Source organism: Lepus europaeus, chromosome 9 (assembly GCF_033115175.1).
Source record: "Lepus europaeus isolate LE1 chromosome 9, mLepTim1.pri, whole genome shotgun sequence".
Taxonomy (NCBI): domain Eukaryota; kingdom Metazoa; phylum Chordata; class Mammalia; order Lagomorpha; family Leporidae; genus Lepus; species Lepus europaeus.
In genome coordinates, this window is record NC_084835.1 from 18,281,337 (window position 1) to 18,295,928 (window position 14,592).

General features: G+C 45.3%; 1 protein-coding gene across 3 annotated transcripts in view; it reads right to left on the reverse strand.

Annotated features, from left to right (window-relative positions):
• Window positions 1-3,801: 3,801 nt before the first annotated feature.
• CTNNB1 (catenin beta 1) overlaps window positions 3,802-14,592 on the reverse strand; it is a 36,940-nt gene continuing 26,149 nt past the window's right edge. Inside the window, exons 7-16 of one of the 3 annotated variants that reach the window (XM_062200653.1) lie at window positions 14,077-14,221; window positions 10,599-10,702; window positions 10,183-10,521; window positions 9,801-9,959; window positions 7,986-8,105; window positions 7,334-7,484; window positions 7,119-7,240; window positions 6,213-6,273; window positions 4,902-5,122; window positions 3,802-4,438 (exon numbers count right to left, since the gene is read on the reverse strand). In XM_062200653.1, the coding sequence (XP_062056637.1) occupies window positions 4,914-5,122; window positions 6,213-6,273; window positions 7,119-7,240; window positions 7,334-7,484; window positions 7,986-8,105; window positions 9,801-9,959; window positions 10,183-10,521; window positions 10,599-10,702; window positions 14,077-14,221 (1,410 nt within the window). In that variant the 3' untranslated portion in view covers window positions 3,802-4,438; window positions 4,902-4,913. Of the gene's footprint in view, window positions 5,123-6,212; window positions 6,274-7,118; window positions 7,241-7,333; window positions 7,485-7,985; window positions 8,106-9,800; window positions 9,960-10,182; window positions 10,522-10,598; window positions 10,703-14,076; window positions 14,222-14,592 lie in introns of all 3 variants that reach the window. The other 2 variants (XM_062200652.1, XM_062200651.1) reach the window with 2 other exon arrangements.

A 14,592-nucleotide genomic window follows, 5' to 3' on the forward strand; every position in this document is an offset into this window, starting at 1 on the left:
CCGGCTTCTCCCCCATACCCACAAGGGAAGCCCAAGCACAGGTTTGTGGGCAGCAGTAGAAGGCAGGGGCAGGTCCTTGGCAGCTCTACCCAGGCCTCCGCTGAGGCCATCCCTCAGCCTCTCTGCAGTGTTTCCCCGTCTGCAAAATGAGAGGTGAGGCTACACTTGACCACTGGCTGCTAACTGGTCCAGAGCTCCAGGGCTCCAGTGACAAACGCGGCCCAGATGGATTGCGTCCCCAGGCAGCTGCCACCTGCATGCTGAGTGGGAGGCACATCAGCCCCATGCACAGCATTGTGGGAAGCCGCTGGCAGTCGCTGACAGCCCCTCTTGGATACAGCCAATCTGAGTGGTTGGCCACTTTGCACATAGCTTCGTAATAAGGACACAAGCTCTGTGCCCAACTGCAACAGCGTTCCCCGTGTCAACCTTACTGAATTCCCTCCATAGCCTGCGACACCAGCCAGCAGCCTTGGAGCCCAGTCCCTTGCCACAGCCCCACGGCCTGGCTGAACTCATGACTGACTCCTGAACCTGTGTGCACCCTCACGGGGGTTTTCAGAGCTTGGGGTCCGTCTCCCACCCAGGAATAGGCATCTTCTGGTGACCTCGCCCCAGCCTGCCTGCTGCCACTTGTGAGGCAGCTCCAAGGACTTCAACCTTGATTGCACCTGCACTCGCTTGGTCTGCTGCGTCCAGGGAGCAGGCACAGCTGTCCCCATGATCGCCTTCCAGGTTGGACAGACAGGGACCAGGTTCCACATGGATTCTGCTAGGCATACTCCTGGCCTAAAGCCTCCTGGCATTGCCTGTCCAGGGTGAGTCCTATCTGGGCTAGCAGGGTCACTGTCCTGCTGGAGGTGTCAGGTTCCTGACACGCGAAGCTGTGTCCTTGTGGAGGAAGAGGGTCCTCATCAATCTCACGAGGGTGGGCCCGAGTTCCCGGGGGGGGGGGGGGCGGAGCAGGCTAACCCAGCAGAGGGCTAACCCTGCCCTGCCCTGCCTTTGTGTTTGCAGCTGGCTCCTGACCACCAGTTCCCCAACACCCCCCCCTCCCCCGGATTCTGGCGGTGGCAAGGGGCCCAGGCCTAGGCACCGATTTGTCCCATCCTTCCCTCCATTCCCACACTTCAGCTATTTGCTGGACGGCTTCCATGCATCAGCTGAGCTGCTCCAGGAATGCAGGATGTCTCAAGTTCAGAGGTAGGAGGCAGCCCCGGGGTACCTGACCGGAGCTGGGCACCACCTGCAGCGACCTCACAGTCCTGCCCCCTGCATCTTCTCACTTTGCCCACACCACCTCCAAGCAGCCTCAGGTCCAGTCTGAATACAGGGCTAGCGTTCTCCCCACCCGAGAGCTCAGAAAGCCGGGCTCTGGGGCAAGTGAGGCGACTGGAACTGGGTCTCCCCTGCTTGAATACAGAAATATCCAAGGTGGCAGAAGCCCTGACACAGGCAGGGCTGGAAGGAGTACTGGGGACCCTTGGGAGAGCTGGAGGTGGGCATAGGGCAGGGGCAAGGCAAGCCAGAGCTTCTGAGGCTTTGGCCCCAGCATTTTAGGCAGAGGGGTGGGGAGCCTCGGAGCAAGCAGCTGTGACCTTGGACAAGGATCCTTTAAAAGCCCCCTTCCCAACTACAGGCTTGATGTCGGGGCGGACACACATTTTGTAGAGCTCGGTCTGGTAAAAACCTATTCGGCACCAACAGCTGCACCGCAGGTAGGCTCTGCTGCTCCTTTATGGAAGCACAGACTTGCAAGACCATTCTGCATCAAAGCATGGCTCCACACGCCGGTTTCCCCCCGACTGCAGCGACCCACCAAGTAAGGCACCACAACTTCCCCAGCCAGGGGCACTGTGAGGGATGTCGGTGTTGCTGTTAGCAACAGAGTGCTGCAGTGAGTGGCCCTGGGACAAATACCAGTGGTAGTGCCACTCCCTCTGTCACAGTGGCTCTGCCAACCTTTTCTAAGACGGAAATTCAGGAGAATTTAGACAGGTTTCATGGCTAATGCCAAACCTACATTGTAAATACATAGGGTCCCAATTTCTCGAGAGGGTGGAGTGTCTCCTTTGCGTCCCTGTTCTCCCTCCCCGCTGCTCAGCTGTCTGCCCACCCCTCGCGAGTGGCAGCGACTCCATGTAGGATGCTGCCAGAGCTGCGCAGTCACCTCAGAACTGCAGTGAGGTGGGTAATCTGCAGTTACGATTCTCAACCGAAAACAAAACTGCAGATCAATGTTGAAGGCTTTGTTTTTTAACAATGTAATTCAGAGCTTGTTTTATTATAGCAATCAAAATAAGAATTACTTACAGAGCATATTTATCTTAAAATCTTTTGCTGTCAAGGATTCAAATAATCCAATCAATAGCCTGTCTAGAACATCAGCCTGCTCACTGCCACGGGACCAGTCTTGTTCTCCCAACGACAGCATAGCGCCCTGTTCTCCTGTGACCACACTCAGCTCCCAATCCACTGGGTGCCAGCCACACCGATGGGCAGCACTCCCTCTGGACATGTTCTTCCCCACTGGCAGCGTCCTGTCCTACCTGTGGTACCTTGGCAGGTAACCACTATTCTGACTTTTGCAGCTGTCCCTTCCTTTAAAAGTGCTTTTCCTCTGTCTTTGGACCAGTGAAGTCCCGCAGCATGCATGTGTGACTCCTGTTCCCTGCTCTATGTGTGAACCTTTTTAGTGCACTATTTCTCATGGAAGCCGCGGGCTTCTGGGGTGTGCTGCTACTGTGACCCACATGATGGAGCCTGAAAGGAAAAGTCTGTGATACTGAGATTTTCTTGGGCACACATACCTTCTGCATTAATTTGTTTTATTCCAATGGCTACTTAATCATTCCATACTTTTTCAAGAAAGTCCATTTTCCACACTGATGCTACTTCTACCTCTGAGGTACCTTAAAAAATGATCCTACCATTAGCCTTACAGTTTGGCTGGAGAGCTGCTACAGCAAGTCTGTTGTCTTTACTGTTCTTAAGTGCCTGCATCCCCCTGGGTGCTTGTCAGTACAGCCCAGAACTACCTTGCTAAACTGGATTAATTTCCTCGTTACACTGGATAAATCTCTAAAGATGCTTTCTGGTTTAGAAAAAACCTGTAAATGTACCATCCTGCCAAGGTTCTTCCTGTTAAGAGCTAAACTTGCTGCGTGAACCTACCAGCAGCACTTGGTATCCTTGCAATACTGATTGGTTGGTTGTCATGTATAAGGAAAAAGCTGACTTTCAAAAAGGAACTTCATGCGTGTTCATCCAACTGCTACCACCTTGATAAAAACACATTCGGTCAGAAACAGCTTTCCCTCCACTCAAAACACTCTTGCTTTTACAGAGCAAAACACAAGTCTTAACAGGTCTGCGCTCCGAGATGACAAAGTCTTCAGACTTACCACCAGGATGACGGGATCATCTGGCAGAGAGTGGGAGGATGGCCCGTCCTGTCGATGTTCAGATAAGTCTGCTTAATTAGCAGTTCAAAGTGGAGCTACAGGAATTCCCCTCCAAATGAGTCACCCTTGTGTGGAGGTGCTTGCAGCCCCAAGGCCAGGTCGGTAGTGTTTCCTTTTTACCTGCAGGAATACCCTGTGGAGGGATGCCTCCTGGCTTTCAGCTTTGCTGTTTCTTACAGCTCAGTGTAGCCCCAAAGGCTTCTGGTCACTTGGACGAGACTGAGGCCAGGCTGAAAGGGTCTTGGCCCACAGCTCTCCTCCAAGAACCTAAGTGCAGGAAGATGGAGATACTGTTACCCTCACCACTGAGTGACAAGAAGGAAAAAAAGTGACACCATTGAATGAATTAAAAGTTTAATTCTGAACCCTTTTTATAACCTCATGTTTTTCTCGAAGCATCATATCACAGCAGGTTACAACAACTTTGGGATAAAAGGCAACTGGTAAACTGTCCAAAACAAGGTTCCAAGTAACACCTCTTACTGATGTACCCTTCCCATACATATCCCAAATAAAGTTTTTGATCAAAAACATGAAATAGATCCACCTGCTTATTTTAAGCATATTAAAAAGGAAACTAATTGGACCATTTCTATTTGTCTATTTTATACAAAAAGGCTACACAATGTTACACTTTATTCAGATTACAATTAGAGTGATTATGAATTAGTGTTCTACACCATTACTCAATTCTTAAAAATTAGAAATCGCTGTAGCAGTATCCACTATAACTTAACACTACAAGACTTAAAAAACTAACAGTTACTGCAACAAAAAAAAAAAAAAAGAAAAAAGAAAAAAGAGAAAAAAAAATTAAAAGAGCTACTTCAAAGCAAGCAAAGTCAGTACCATTACAGATTAAAAAAAAAAATTTAACAAGCAAGGCTAGGGTTTGATAAATTCCATCTTGTGATCCATTCTTGTGCATTCTTCACTTCTTGAGTCACTCCCAAAATCCATTTGTATTGTTACTCCTCGACCAAAAAGGACCAGAACAAAAAGTTTACTTCAATTGTTCCCATAGGAAACTCAGCTTGGTTAGTGTGTCAGGCACTTTCTGAGATACCAGCCCACCCTTCGAGCCCTCTCAGCACTCTACAGGCCAATCACAATGCAAATTCAGACAATATAGCTGTATAAAGAGAGAAAGGCTGCTATTAATGTTTAAAACAGCAAATGTTACTCATCTGAGTATTAAGTTGCAAAAGCTGTGGCAAAAAACATTAAAGTTAATAACTTCCACACATGATCACGTAACAACCAGAAATCTGAGAACATTCCGATGTTCCAAGACGTCTCCTTTCAAAGTATATATCTGTTTTTGTGGTGATTTACAAATAGGCCTAAACCACTCCCACCCTACCAACCAAGTCTTTCTGAAGTTCTGTAGGCAGAGTAAAAGTATTTTACCCAAACTGGCTTTTTAAAACTTCTTACCTAAAGGATGATTTACAGGTCAGTATCAAACCAGGCCAGCTGATTGCTGTCACCTGGAGGCAGCCCATCCATGAGGTCCTGAGCATGCCCCAGGTCTGGCAGCCCATCAACTGGGTAGTCAGCACCCGGGTGGTGGCCACCCATCTCATGCTCCATCATGGGGTCCATACCCAAGGCATCCTGGCCGTATCCACCAGAGTGAAAAGAACGGTAACTGGGATCTAGAAGAGGCAGGGACAACAAAATGGGCGAAGAGGAAAAGACAGGAGGTAAACACACAGGTTAGGGCATCTGAAGTGTGGCAGCCAACTTGTCTGGCTTCAGCTTCTTGTTTCCTTCAGCCAACTAACTGCTCAGTGCTAGGCTCGCAACAGCCAGGCCACCCGTGAGACCACACCAGCAGCAGGTTCTAGTTTTATCATGGTGCATTTACCCTGGCAGAGCACTAAGGTTCCTGAAGAGCAGAAGCGGCAATCTACAGCATCACCACCAAGGGGTGGGGAATCTTTTTCTGCCAAGAGCTATTTGGATATTTATAGCATCAGTCACAGGACATAAAAATTATCAACCTAAAAAGTAGCCGGCTACAGATCTATAGAATTTTGAGTCCCTCCTGTCACTGCCTTGGCAGGGCTAGCACATAATTTCACAGGCTGCATACAGCCCGTGGCCCAGGATGGTCTCCAGTCCTGAGGCCTAGGCTTGGAGAAGTCATAGGGAGGAGATCAAGAGAAGCCAAACGGGGTCTATCTTTGGAAAAGTACAAGTGACACCCACGGAAGTACTGAGAAAACAGTCCGATGCAACATGTTAGGAACTGACACTTATGGGCTTCGGTGATTTAGTCATTATTAACACCAAGTCAGATTACACTTGTAAATTCAAGATGGCCATCGCTGTTGGGGGTCTACCCTCTCCTCCACCTTCATCAGTCACATTTTGAACTAGCTTATTACCTGGGTTTTCCGAATAGTAAACCCAGAGCTAAACTTAGTGAGATGGAGTTTCTTCATTCTCTCACTTCCCTAGGTGGGCTGGAGACAAAGTTATTAAGGATGCTCTAGAAAGAGAAGAGCAAGCCTGACATTTGCTGGTGTGCTATTATCCAGCTGCTTGCTGTGTGTGTGGCTCAGAATTCCCTATGATCCCTTAAAAATACTATTGCTGACTCTGGAGTTTAAGAACTGCCTTTAATTGCAGCCACTATTTTCCTGCCAACACTGGTTTCCCAGATGAGCACACAGGCTCTTTTGATAAAGCTCTGGAACTTCAGCTTGATCTGGAGTTAATTGAGAAATATGAGACACATACCATCCTGGCGATATCCAAGGGGTTCTCCCTGGGCGCCAATATCAAGTCCAAGGTCAGCAGTCTGAATAGGAACAAGGCAAGGACGAATACAAAGGAATATTTTAAAGATACTTAGAAAATGAAATTCCTTCCAAACTTCACCCCACAAAGATACATTTCATCTGTGCACATAGTTAATAAGCAGCTACAATACACCAGGCACTGTATTAGGACTTAGTAAACCAAACGGGCAAGAGTGCTGGCCTACAGCAGGAGCTGCTGCAAGACACGACGTACTCTATGAAGATTTTTAGCCTCAACAGTTGGAAAGGCAAAGCTGCCATTAGCAAAGACAAAAACGGGTCTGGGGAAGAGAGTGGGTGGGCAAAGTTAAGGATCAAGTTGGAACATGCTAATAAGATGCTTATTAAAACCCTAAGACATTACATTCACTGTTTGGCACTTTGCATGTTTTTAATTTAATAGTATCTCTTTCTAGTCCTTCAACAAACAGAGTATCATCTAGCACATGACCAGGTCCTGTAATCACTACAGAATGGGTAAAACAAACTTCCAGTGCAGTGTTCATTTCATTAGAAATGAGTATTTCCAAGACCACCTGTACTGAAGTCAAGTGCTAAAGACAATGTATGCAGTTATGTCTCCATAAATTGACCAACTATTGACTGAACTTTTTACACTCTTCTGAAAAAAATTTTTGTATCTTTCTTAGGAATTGTAATGTAACGCAGCACAGCTGGTTTGTAATAATTCCTAAAACCTGCAGGTCTCCCCAGAGCAGTTGCTGAATAGCATAAAAATAAGGAAAACTCCCATGCCAGTGTCTGTGCACGGAGTAACGGGAAAGAGCAAGCTGCCTTCCCTGCCCTACAGACTCCAGATCCACGTGCGGACACAGCTGCCCACCTCATTCCAAGCCATTGGCTCCGTTCTGAAGAGAGAACTGGTCAGCTCCACCGAAAGCCTCTTCTTATAATCCTGTGGCTTGTCCTCAGACATTCGGAACAAAACCGCAGCGGCGTACGTTGCTGGGAAAGGACAGAAACAAAAGGTCCTTAAGGAACAGGCGAGACTTCACTGTACACGACAGCCACCACAGCCCTGGTTCCTTTTCTACTCACCAACACCTTCATTCCTGGAGTGAAGCAATTCTGTCAAAGGCGCTGTGGCTCCCTCCGCTTCAATCGCTTCCGCAGCCTCCTTGTCCTGAGCAAGTTCACAGAGGACCCCTGCAGCTACTCTCTGGATATTTTCAATGGGAGAATAGAGCAGCTAAAGAGAAAACACAAAACCCGGAGTTAAAACACAGCAAGCACCCACATGGGACACAAATCCTCCCTGCTTACAGTGTAAGCAGCATTCGCTGTGTTAATTCAGTCTCTGAATGTATGTCCTATGATGTTTAATGCTCTGGAATACTGGATTTCTAGAACAGTTTTAAGCTACAAACCCTGTCTTGAGAAAGGTCATTTTAATCAAAGTTGCTTGAGGGGTGAGATGGGGGCTGTGTCCTGGAACCTCAGGCCAGTTCTTCCCCCTTAAAAACTGAGCACCCTCAAAGTGGAATGTAACGGCTCTTTCCTTTTCTTCCTTCAGGCTATAGTCCCAATGTTTTCTTTCTACTGACCAAAAAAATGGGTGTGTGTGGGGGGGGGGGGAGCAATTTTCATAAAATTAAATGTTAGGTATCTTTCTGGTCCCTAATTTTCTGAAACACAATGAAATTTTACAGACATGTAAAATCTAGAACACCTCATTGAAAAACCAACATACCTGCACAAACAGTGGAATGGTATTTAATCCTCTGATTACAATTCGGTTATGAACATCCCGAGCTAGGATGTGAAGGGCTCCAGTACAACCTTCCACTATTTCTTCCATGCGGACTCCCTCCTACCAGAAGAAACAAGGTTAACAAACAGGACAGTCTTCTCTAAAGTTTGTAAATGGTTCTGAGTAGCAATTACTAGACTATAATTACCCAAAGCTCCCCATAATTTTTGGTTAGTGCAGGAATAAAGGAGGATTCCCATTCACTTGAATGTCACCAAAAGGAGGCTTCCCGGTGGCACTACTAGTAAGCAACACCCCTCTGTGATACATGGTGCTACGCAAAGGACAGTTGGCCTTGTATCCTTGGGTTCCAAATCCACATTCAACCAACTACAGACCAAAACTATTAAAAGGAAAAAAACCTGCATCTACGGTGAACTATTTATTTAGACTTTATTGTTTAGGGAATTATAAAGAGAACAAAGTATAACAATTATTTACACTATACCATCAAGGAATCTAGAGGACATGTATTAGTTATATGAAAATAGCATGCCTTTCTCTAAGTGGGACTTGAGCATCTGTGGGTTTTGGTATCCAGAGAGGGTCCTGGAACCAATCCCCTTCAGATACTAAGGGCTAACTGTACAATTTCCATGGACCTCTGAATCCCAAAGATAACTTTCTCAACAAACGGGCACTGATCATTTTGACTAAAAAGTATATAAACAGAGAAGATATGTGGATGGGAAGTGATGTTCAAACTGTTTTTACGGCATATGCCCCTTCCAGTCCTGCATATTTACATGTCTTTGGTGAACGAAGTTTCATCACCAGAAGAAACTCCACTCTGTAGGTGATTCTCCCAAGGCTATTCAACAGATAGCCTGGATGTGAAGGAGGAAGTTAGCTTCTGCAAATGAAGTACCATCTGCTTCCTGCTTGAGTGTTTTTTTTTTTTTCTTTCCATTATCATTCTAATACTTTTAGTGGCGTTTTAAAAATAGAAACTTGACTTTTCGTGAGGACACAAAATCTCTGAGATTCAAAAAACCAGACAAGATATTCTTTGGCATTCTATTAAGGCACTCGATGGAGATGAGCTAACACCAAAAGCAGTGAACAGAAAGCCAAAGCCGGAGTGCGAGTGAGTGCACACGCACACAGACCTACTGGCAAAATGGGATTATCAAACTCTGTCCTGGTAAGGTCCATGTTTCTTATTTAAAGGAGCCCAATTAGAGAAAACTTTTAAAAGGTTTGAGTCTTTTAAAAAATGTTTAAAAGGTGAGAAGTGTCCTTGCTTAACTACATTTGTATTATGTGTTTTAATAGTCAAACAACATCACAGCTTTAAGCTAAAAATATTATGGATCAAGACTGCAAAATGCTACTACTTATTTTAAATTCAGTATTACTGTTTTAAGTTTATGAAAACAGTTGTTAAAGCTCTCATAGAAGAGACAGTAAAAAGGCCTGTTGAAAACTTCGGTGCAAAACTCAGCTTGTAGTGGGGGATAAGAAACTCTGCCATCAGGGAGACTTCTATTCACATTACGACTCCACTAGCACACTTACTTAAGAGGTGAGCCTACGTTGGGCTAAGTACCAGTACTTCCAAACTCAAAGGCTGATCATGCATAGGACACGCCTACACAGTACCAGTGAGGTCCACAGGATCTCTGCTCCCACACAGCACTGTCAGGTTTTTTAGTCACTCACACTCCTTTCGGGAAGGGCACTGCAGAGCCAATAAGCAACGTTAACTCAGGATCCTCTGGACTTAGCTGGCCCTTTCTGCCAAGATTCACCTACCACAAACTGCTGCTGTGTTCCACCCATGGAGGTGCGACGCTGGGTATCCTGATGTGCACGAACCAGCAACTGAACTAGGCGTGGAATGGCACCCTGCTCACGCAGTGGTGCATGATTGGCTGGACAAAGGGCAAGATTTCGAATCAATCCAACAGTAGCCTGCAGGTAAGAAAAATACAACTCAACACAATCATTTTCTTACCGAAGTTTCCCACCACACTAAATCTACACGCCAACACTTCAGAATCCTACCTGTCCCCAGCCACATTTATTACTAAGAAATACAATTCCTATTTGTCAACCCCTCGATGTAGATATCCATCACATAGTTAGAGGCAGTTCATTTTCAGTTCAGCAGCATTCTACCTTGTTGATGTTTTACCTTTATCAGAGGCCAGTGGGATGGCGGGTGCAGGAGCTTCACCACAACTGGCAGTCCATAGTGAAGGCGAACAGCATTCTGGGCCATCTCTGCTTCCTGGTGTCGGCTGGTCAGATGACGGAGAGCACAGATGGCAGGCTCAGTGATGTCCTCCCTGTCACCAGCACGAAGGACGGTACGCACAAGAGCCTCTATACCACCCACTTGGCACACCATCATCTTGTTCTTATAATTATTGCAAGTGAGGTTAGAAAGAATTCCAGCTGCACAGGTGACCACATTTATATCATCTGAACCCAGAAGCTGAACAAGAGTCCCAAGAAGCCCTTCCATCCCCTCCTGCGGAGATAAAAACAGAGGCTTGGTACATATTCCCTTTGATTTCATCACCAAAGCACAGTTTCCTTAGGATTTACCTGTTTAGTTGCAGCATCTGAAAGATTCCTAAGGGTCCAAAGACAGTTCTGAACGAGACGCTGACTAGGATCGGTCAGGTGAAGTCCTAAGGCTTGCATCCCTCCTAGACAATTACAAAGCAGATACGGCAGTGGTTGGGAGGCTCAACATACCCATCAGTCCTAAACATTCTCTGTAGTCCCTCCCTGAGTAATTTGCATTCTGTCCCTTTCTATTCCACTTCATTTCATTAGTGACGTTCTGTCCAATAGCTACTGTTCCCTTCCTCTCTGGGAAAAAGACTTTATGATCTTACAGCACTCTTATCAATGACTTCTTTCGCTCTAATCATTTCAAAAATACAGACTGAGTAACCAAGCCCTGTTCTGAGATGGACAGACATCAATGACTATGTTGGGGGCAAACAGACAATAACACCATTTAATAAATCAAAAGCATACGTCAGATGTCAGATGGTATTAAGTGCTAAAAAGCCAATAGTTAAAAGTTTACATATGGTAATTAGGTCACACACCTGAGCAAAAACCTTAAGGAAAAACCATCCAAAAAAAGCGCTGGAACACTTCTTGCCCAGGGACTGTGTAAGCCACTGATTCCAAAACATGTATCCCCTACCCTCGCAAAGGTTCACACTTCCCATCATGGAGGAGCCTCAGTAAGGGACCCTCTGGTCAAGAAGTATCAATGGAAGCCCAATCCCCTCCTGTAAGCTTTTAACTCGGCCCAACTCAAACCACTTGTGAATGCGACAATAGACTGCATCTCCTTGTTCATCCTGCAAGTCTATTTCCTCAACTCAGGTTAGGTCCCACTTTCTGTAATTCTCAAGGTACTTTGCACACTTTTTTCCCTTTATAGCATTTATGACAACTGCCTTCCATACACGACAAAGATCATACCTACCGACTTCTTTACCTATAGGAGCTCCACATACTAATTTAGTGACCTGCGTAAGATTAAGACCCAACTCAGTACCTGACTACTTTCTCTCCTCACTCTGTGTATGTGTACACACACACACACAGTGGTTTTTAACCCCAGCTGCTCATCAACGCACCTGCATTATGACTCAGCAGGTCAGGGTAACAACTGGTAGGCAGCTGACTTTAAGGCTCTTCTCACTTCCCATCTCAGCTGCCCTTACCCTGATCCGTGAAAAGGGAAACCTCTAGCATAATGATCTTTCAATCATTTTGAAAATAACAGCTTCTTAAATTATATTGTATAAAGATTACCAACCCCTTTTATGAGTTCTTTTTATCATCACAATACCAAGTTCTCTCTGCCACAAATAACGTTTGGTTGCTACTTTGGAACCCAAAGTGATTCTTTAAGAATCTATGATTCTTTTACAAGTCTCACACCTTTGTGCATTACTATGTGTTTCTAAAACCCAACTGTTTTATTCCCAAAGGCCTAGGGAACATTCAGTAGTCTGGTCTTCTTGCTTTTGGTCAAACACGTCCACAATGCTAGTGTTAATTTTCCAAACATAACACTGCAATGCTATGTCACTGTTCAACAATCATCAAAAGCTTCTCGTAAGGATCCAATTCTTGGTCTAAGTTTGAGGAATCCCTTTGAATTTGGATCCCACTACACAGTGCTCCAAATAAAGTGTTCTACACTTACAGTTCCAGAGCTGGAATATAGCAACAAAATACAAGAGGAATTAGATTACAAAGCCCAGAAAGCCTACATGTACGGCCCTGCCTAGCTCATCAACCTCATCCTGAGTTTCTCACCCCACCTCTATGTTTTCTTTACATGGCATACTGTCTCTTCAGCACCTGGAACTCCACAATCTCTTTCCTACCTCCCGGCACATACCATGTGATGTTTCTTTTCTCTACTTGGAAAGCAACTGACTCTGTTTCCATGTAGACCACAGACAGACTCTTCCTCCTGTCCATTTTAATATCTCCTTCTCAGGGAAGCCCCTTTCCATCTATTTAATTAGCCAGCTTCCCTCCCCATTAAAACTGTCAACACCAGTTGCTGTTCATTTGTCTTACAACATTCATTCCAACTTTGAATCACATAGTTTTGCATACAGTAGGCAAAGGGACTGACAGTATCTGTTATCTGGTGTATATCCTGTACCTAACTACACTGCTTGAATTACATGCTGAATATATTATTCTGAATAAACAAACATCAGAGAAAGCTAGGAGATTTAAGGCTGGCACTGTGGGATAGTGGGCTAGGCCTCTCCGGCATCCCTTTAGAGCACTGATTCAAGTCCTGGCTAATGTGCCCAGGAAAACAGTGGAAGATAGCCCAGGCCTGTGTGACAGAGCTGTAAGAAGCCCCTGGCTCCCTGTTTCGGATTGGCCCAGCTCCAGCCGTTGTGGCCATTTGGGGAATGAACCAGCGGATGGAAGACCTCTCCTTCCATCTCTCTGTCTGTAACTCTACCTCTCAAAGAAATAAAATACATAAAAAAAAGAAAAACCCTAGGGAATTTTCTTCAAGTGAAGATCCCCTAAGTTTTTATTAGTTTATTTGTAAGGTAGTATGACAGAGCAAGAGCACTTCCACGCACTGATTCATTCCCCAAACGCACTGGGACTGGGCCAATCCAAAGCCGGAAGCCCAGAAATCCTTCTAGGTCTCCCACATGGGTGGCAGTGATCCATATACTGAAGACATCAACTTCTGCCTCTCAGTGTGTACATTAGCTACCCTGAGAAATCATCATCTACTTCTCTCAAATTCACAAAGAAAATCACTCTCAACAAGTTGGAAAAGACAGGGGTCACCAACCCTATACTTTGCCCCTAACATTTTCTTCTATTAAGTTCCTTCACATCTTTCCTCCTCACTAGTTTCAGTTTGAACTACATGGCTGCTGATACTGGGTTACTCAAAGGGGACAGGATGTGATGTGGCTAAAGAGTAATAACTTTGTCTTCATGACAAAAAAAAAAAAAAAGGCTCAGGTGCAAACCATAGACTCCTCCTCCTCTACCACCAAAATCCACACAATATAAACTACTGCACACAAGCTGCCTTATTCAGATATACTTACAGGCAACGTAAACCACTGCTTTTCATATTAGACCATCTGTTCACTGAGAACAGACTAACAGGGCAAAACACCACTCCCAAGAATTCACTGACAAACCAAGGAAATTACTACTACATAAAACTGCACTGTACTAGAATACGCCATTAGTAGCCCACATATATTCACAGGTTAGCAAATCTTCAGTCTACCCAAAATCACAACTGGAAAATTGCTATCAAGCAGAGTACCTGCCACTTTTTCCAATGTTCAGTAAATCTCTACCAAAACCAGCCTTCAACATCACTGATCCAGGTAACAAGCAGACTTGGGATCTAACAGCAAAATGAATGGGAATATCTGCATTCCAGTCTGTAAAGGCCAAGCTCTACTGCCTTTGCCCAACGTAATCTAATTAGAACCGCAGATGCTGTGGACGGGAGACGCCGGAATACACACAACATACTTACCAGCTTCAACAATAGCCGGCTTATTACTAGAGCACACAGACAGCACCTTCAGTACTCTGCTTGTGGTCCACAGTAGTTTCTCGTAAGTGTAGGTCCTCATAATATTTACTAAAGCTTGGGGTCCACCGCTAGCCAGAATGATCAGCTAGAAAGGTGTGCATATACACTGTTAGTCACTGAATTTAGAAAAGCCACATTTTTACGATACAAGAATTTCAGCTAGCTTGTCAATCCATCTAAATGCATTCCGATCCCTTCACTCAAGCCCCACCGAACTTCCCTTCCTTCAGTATATTCACCCCAAAGCAGGCATCCCAGTCCTCCTAAGGAATCACCAGCCCAACTTCCTTCTACCACAATGATCATAGCAAAGGAAGAGGGAGAAAAAATAAAAACATGCTGCTATATAATATTCATGTTCAAATATAGAGGTTATATCAAAAGGGATCAGTTGAAAATTTGACCCAGAACACACACAGGCAACTCATTTGGACCCTTTGATTTTTCTGATCGTAT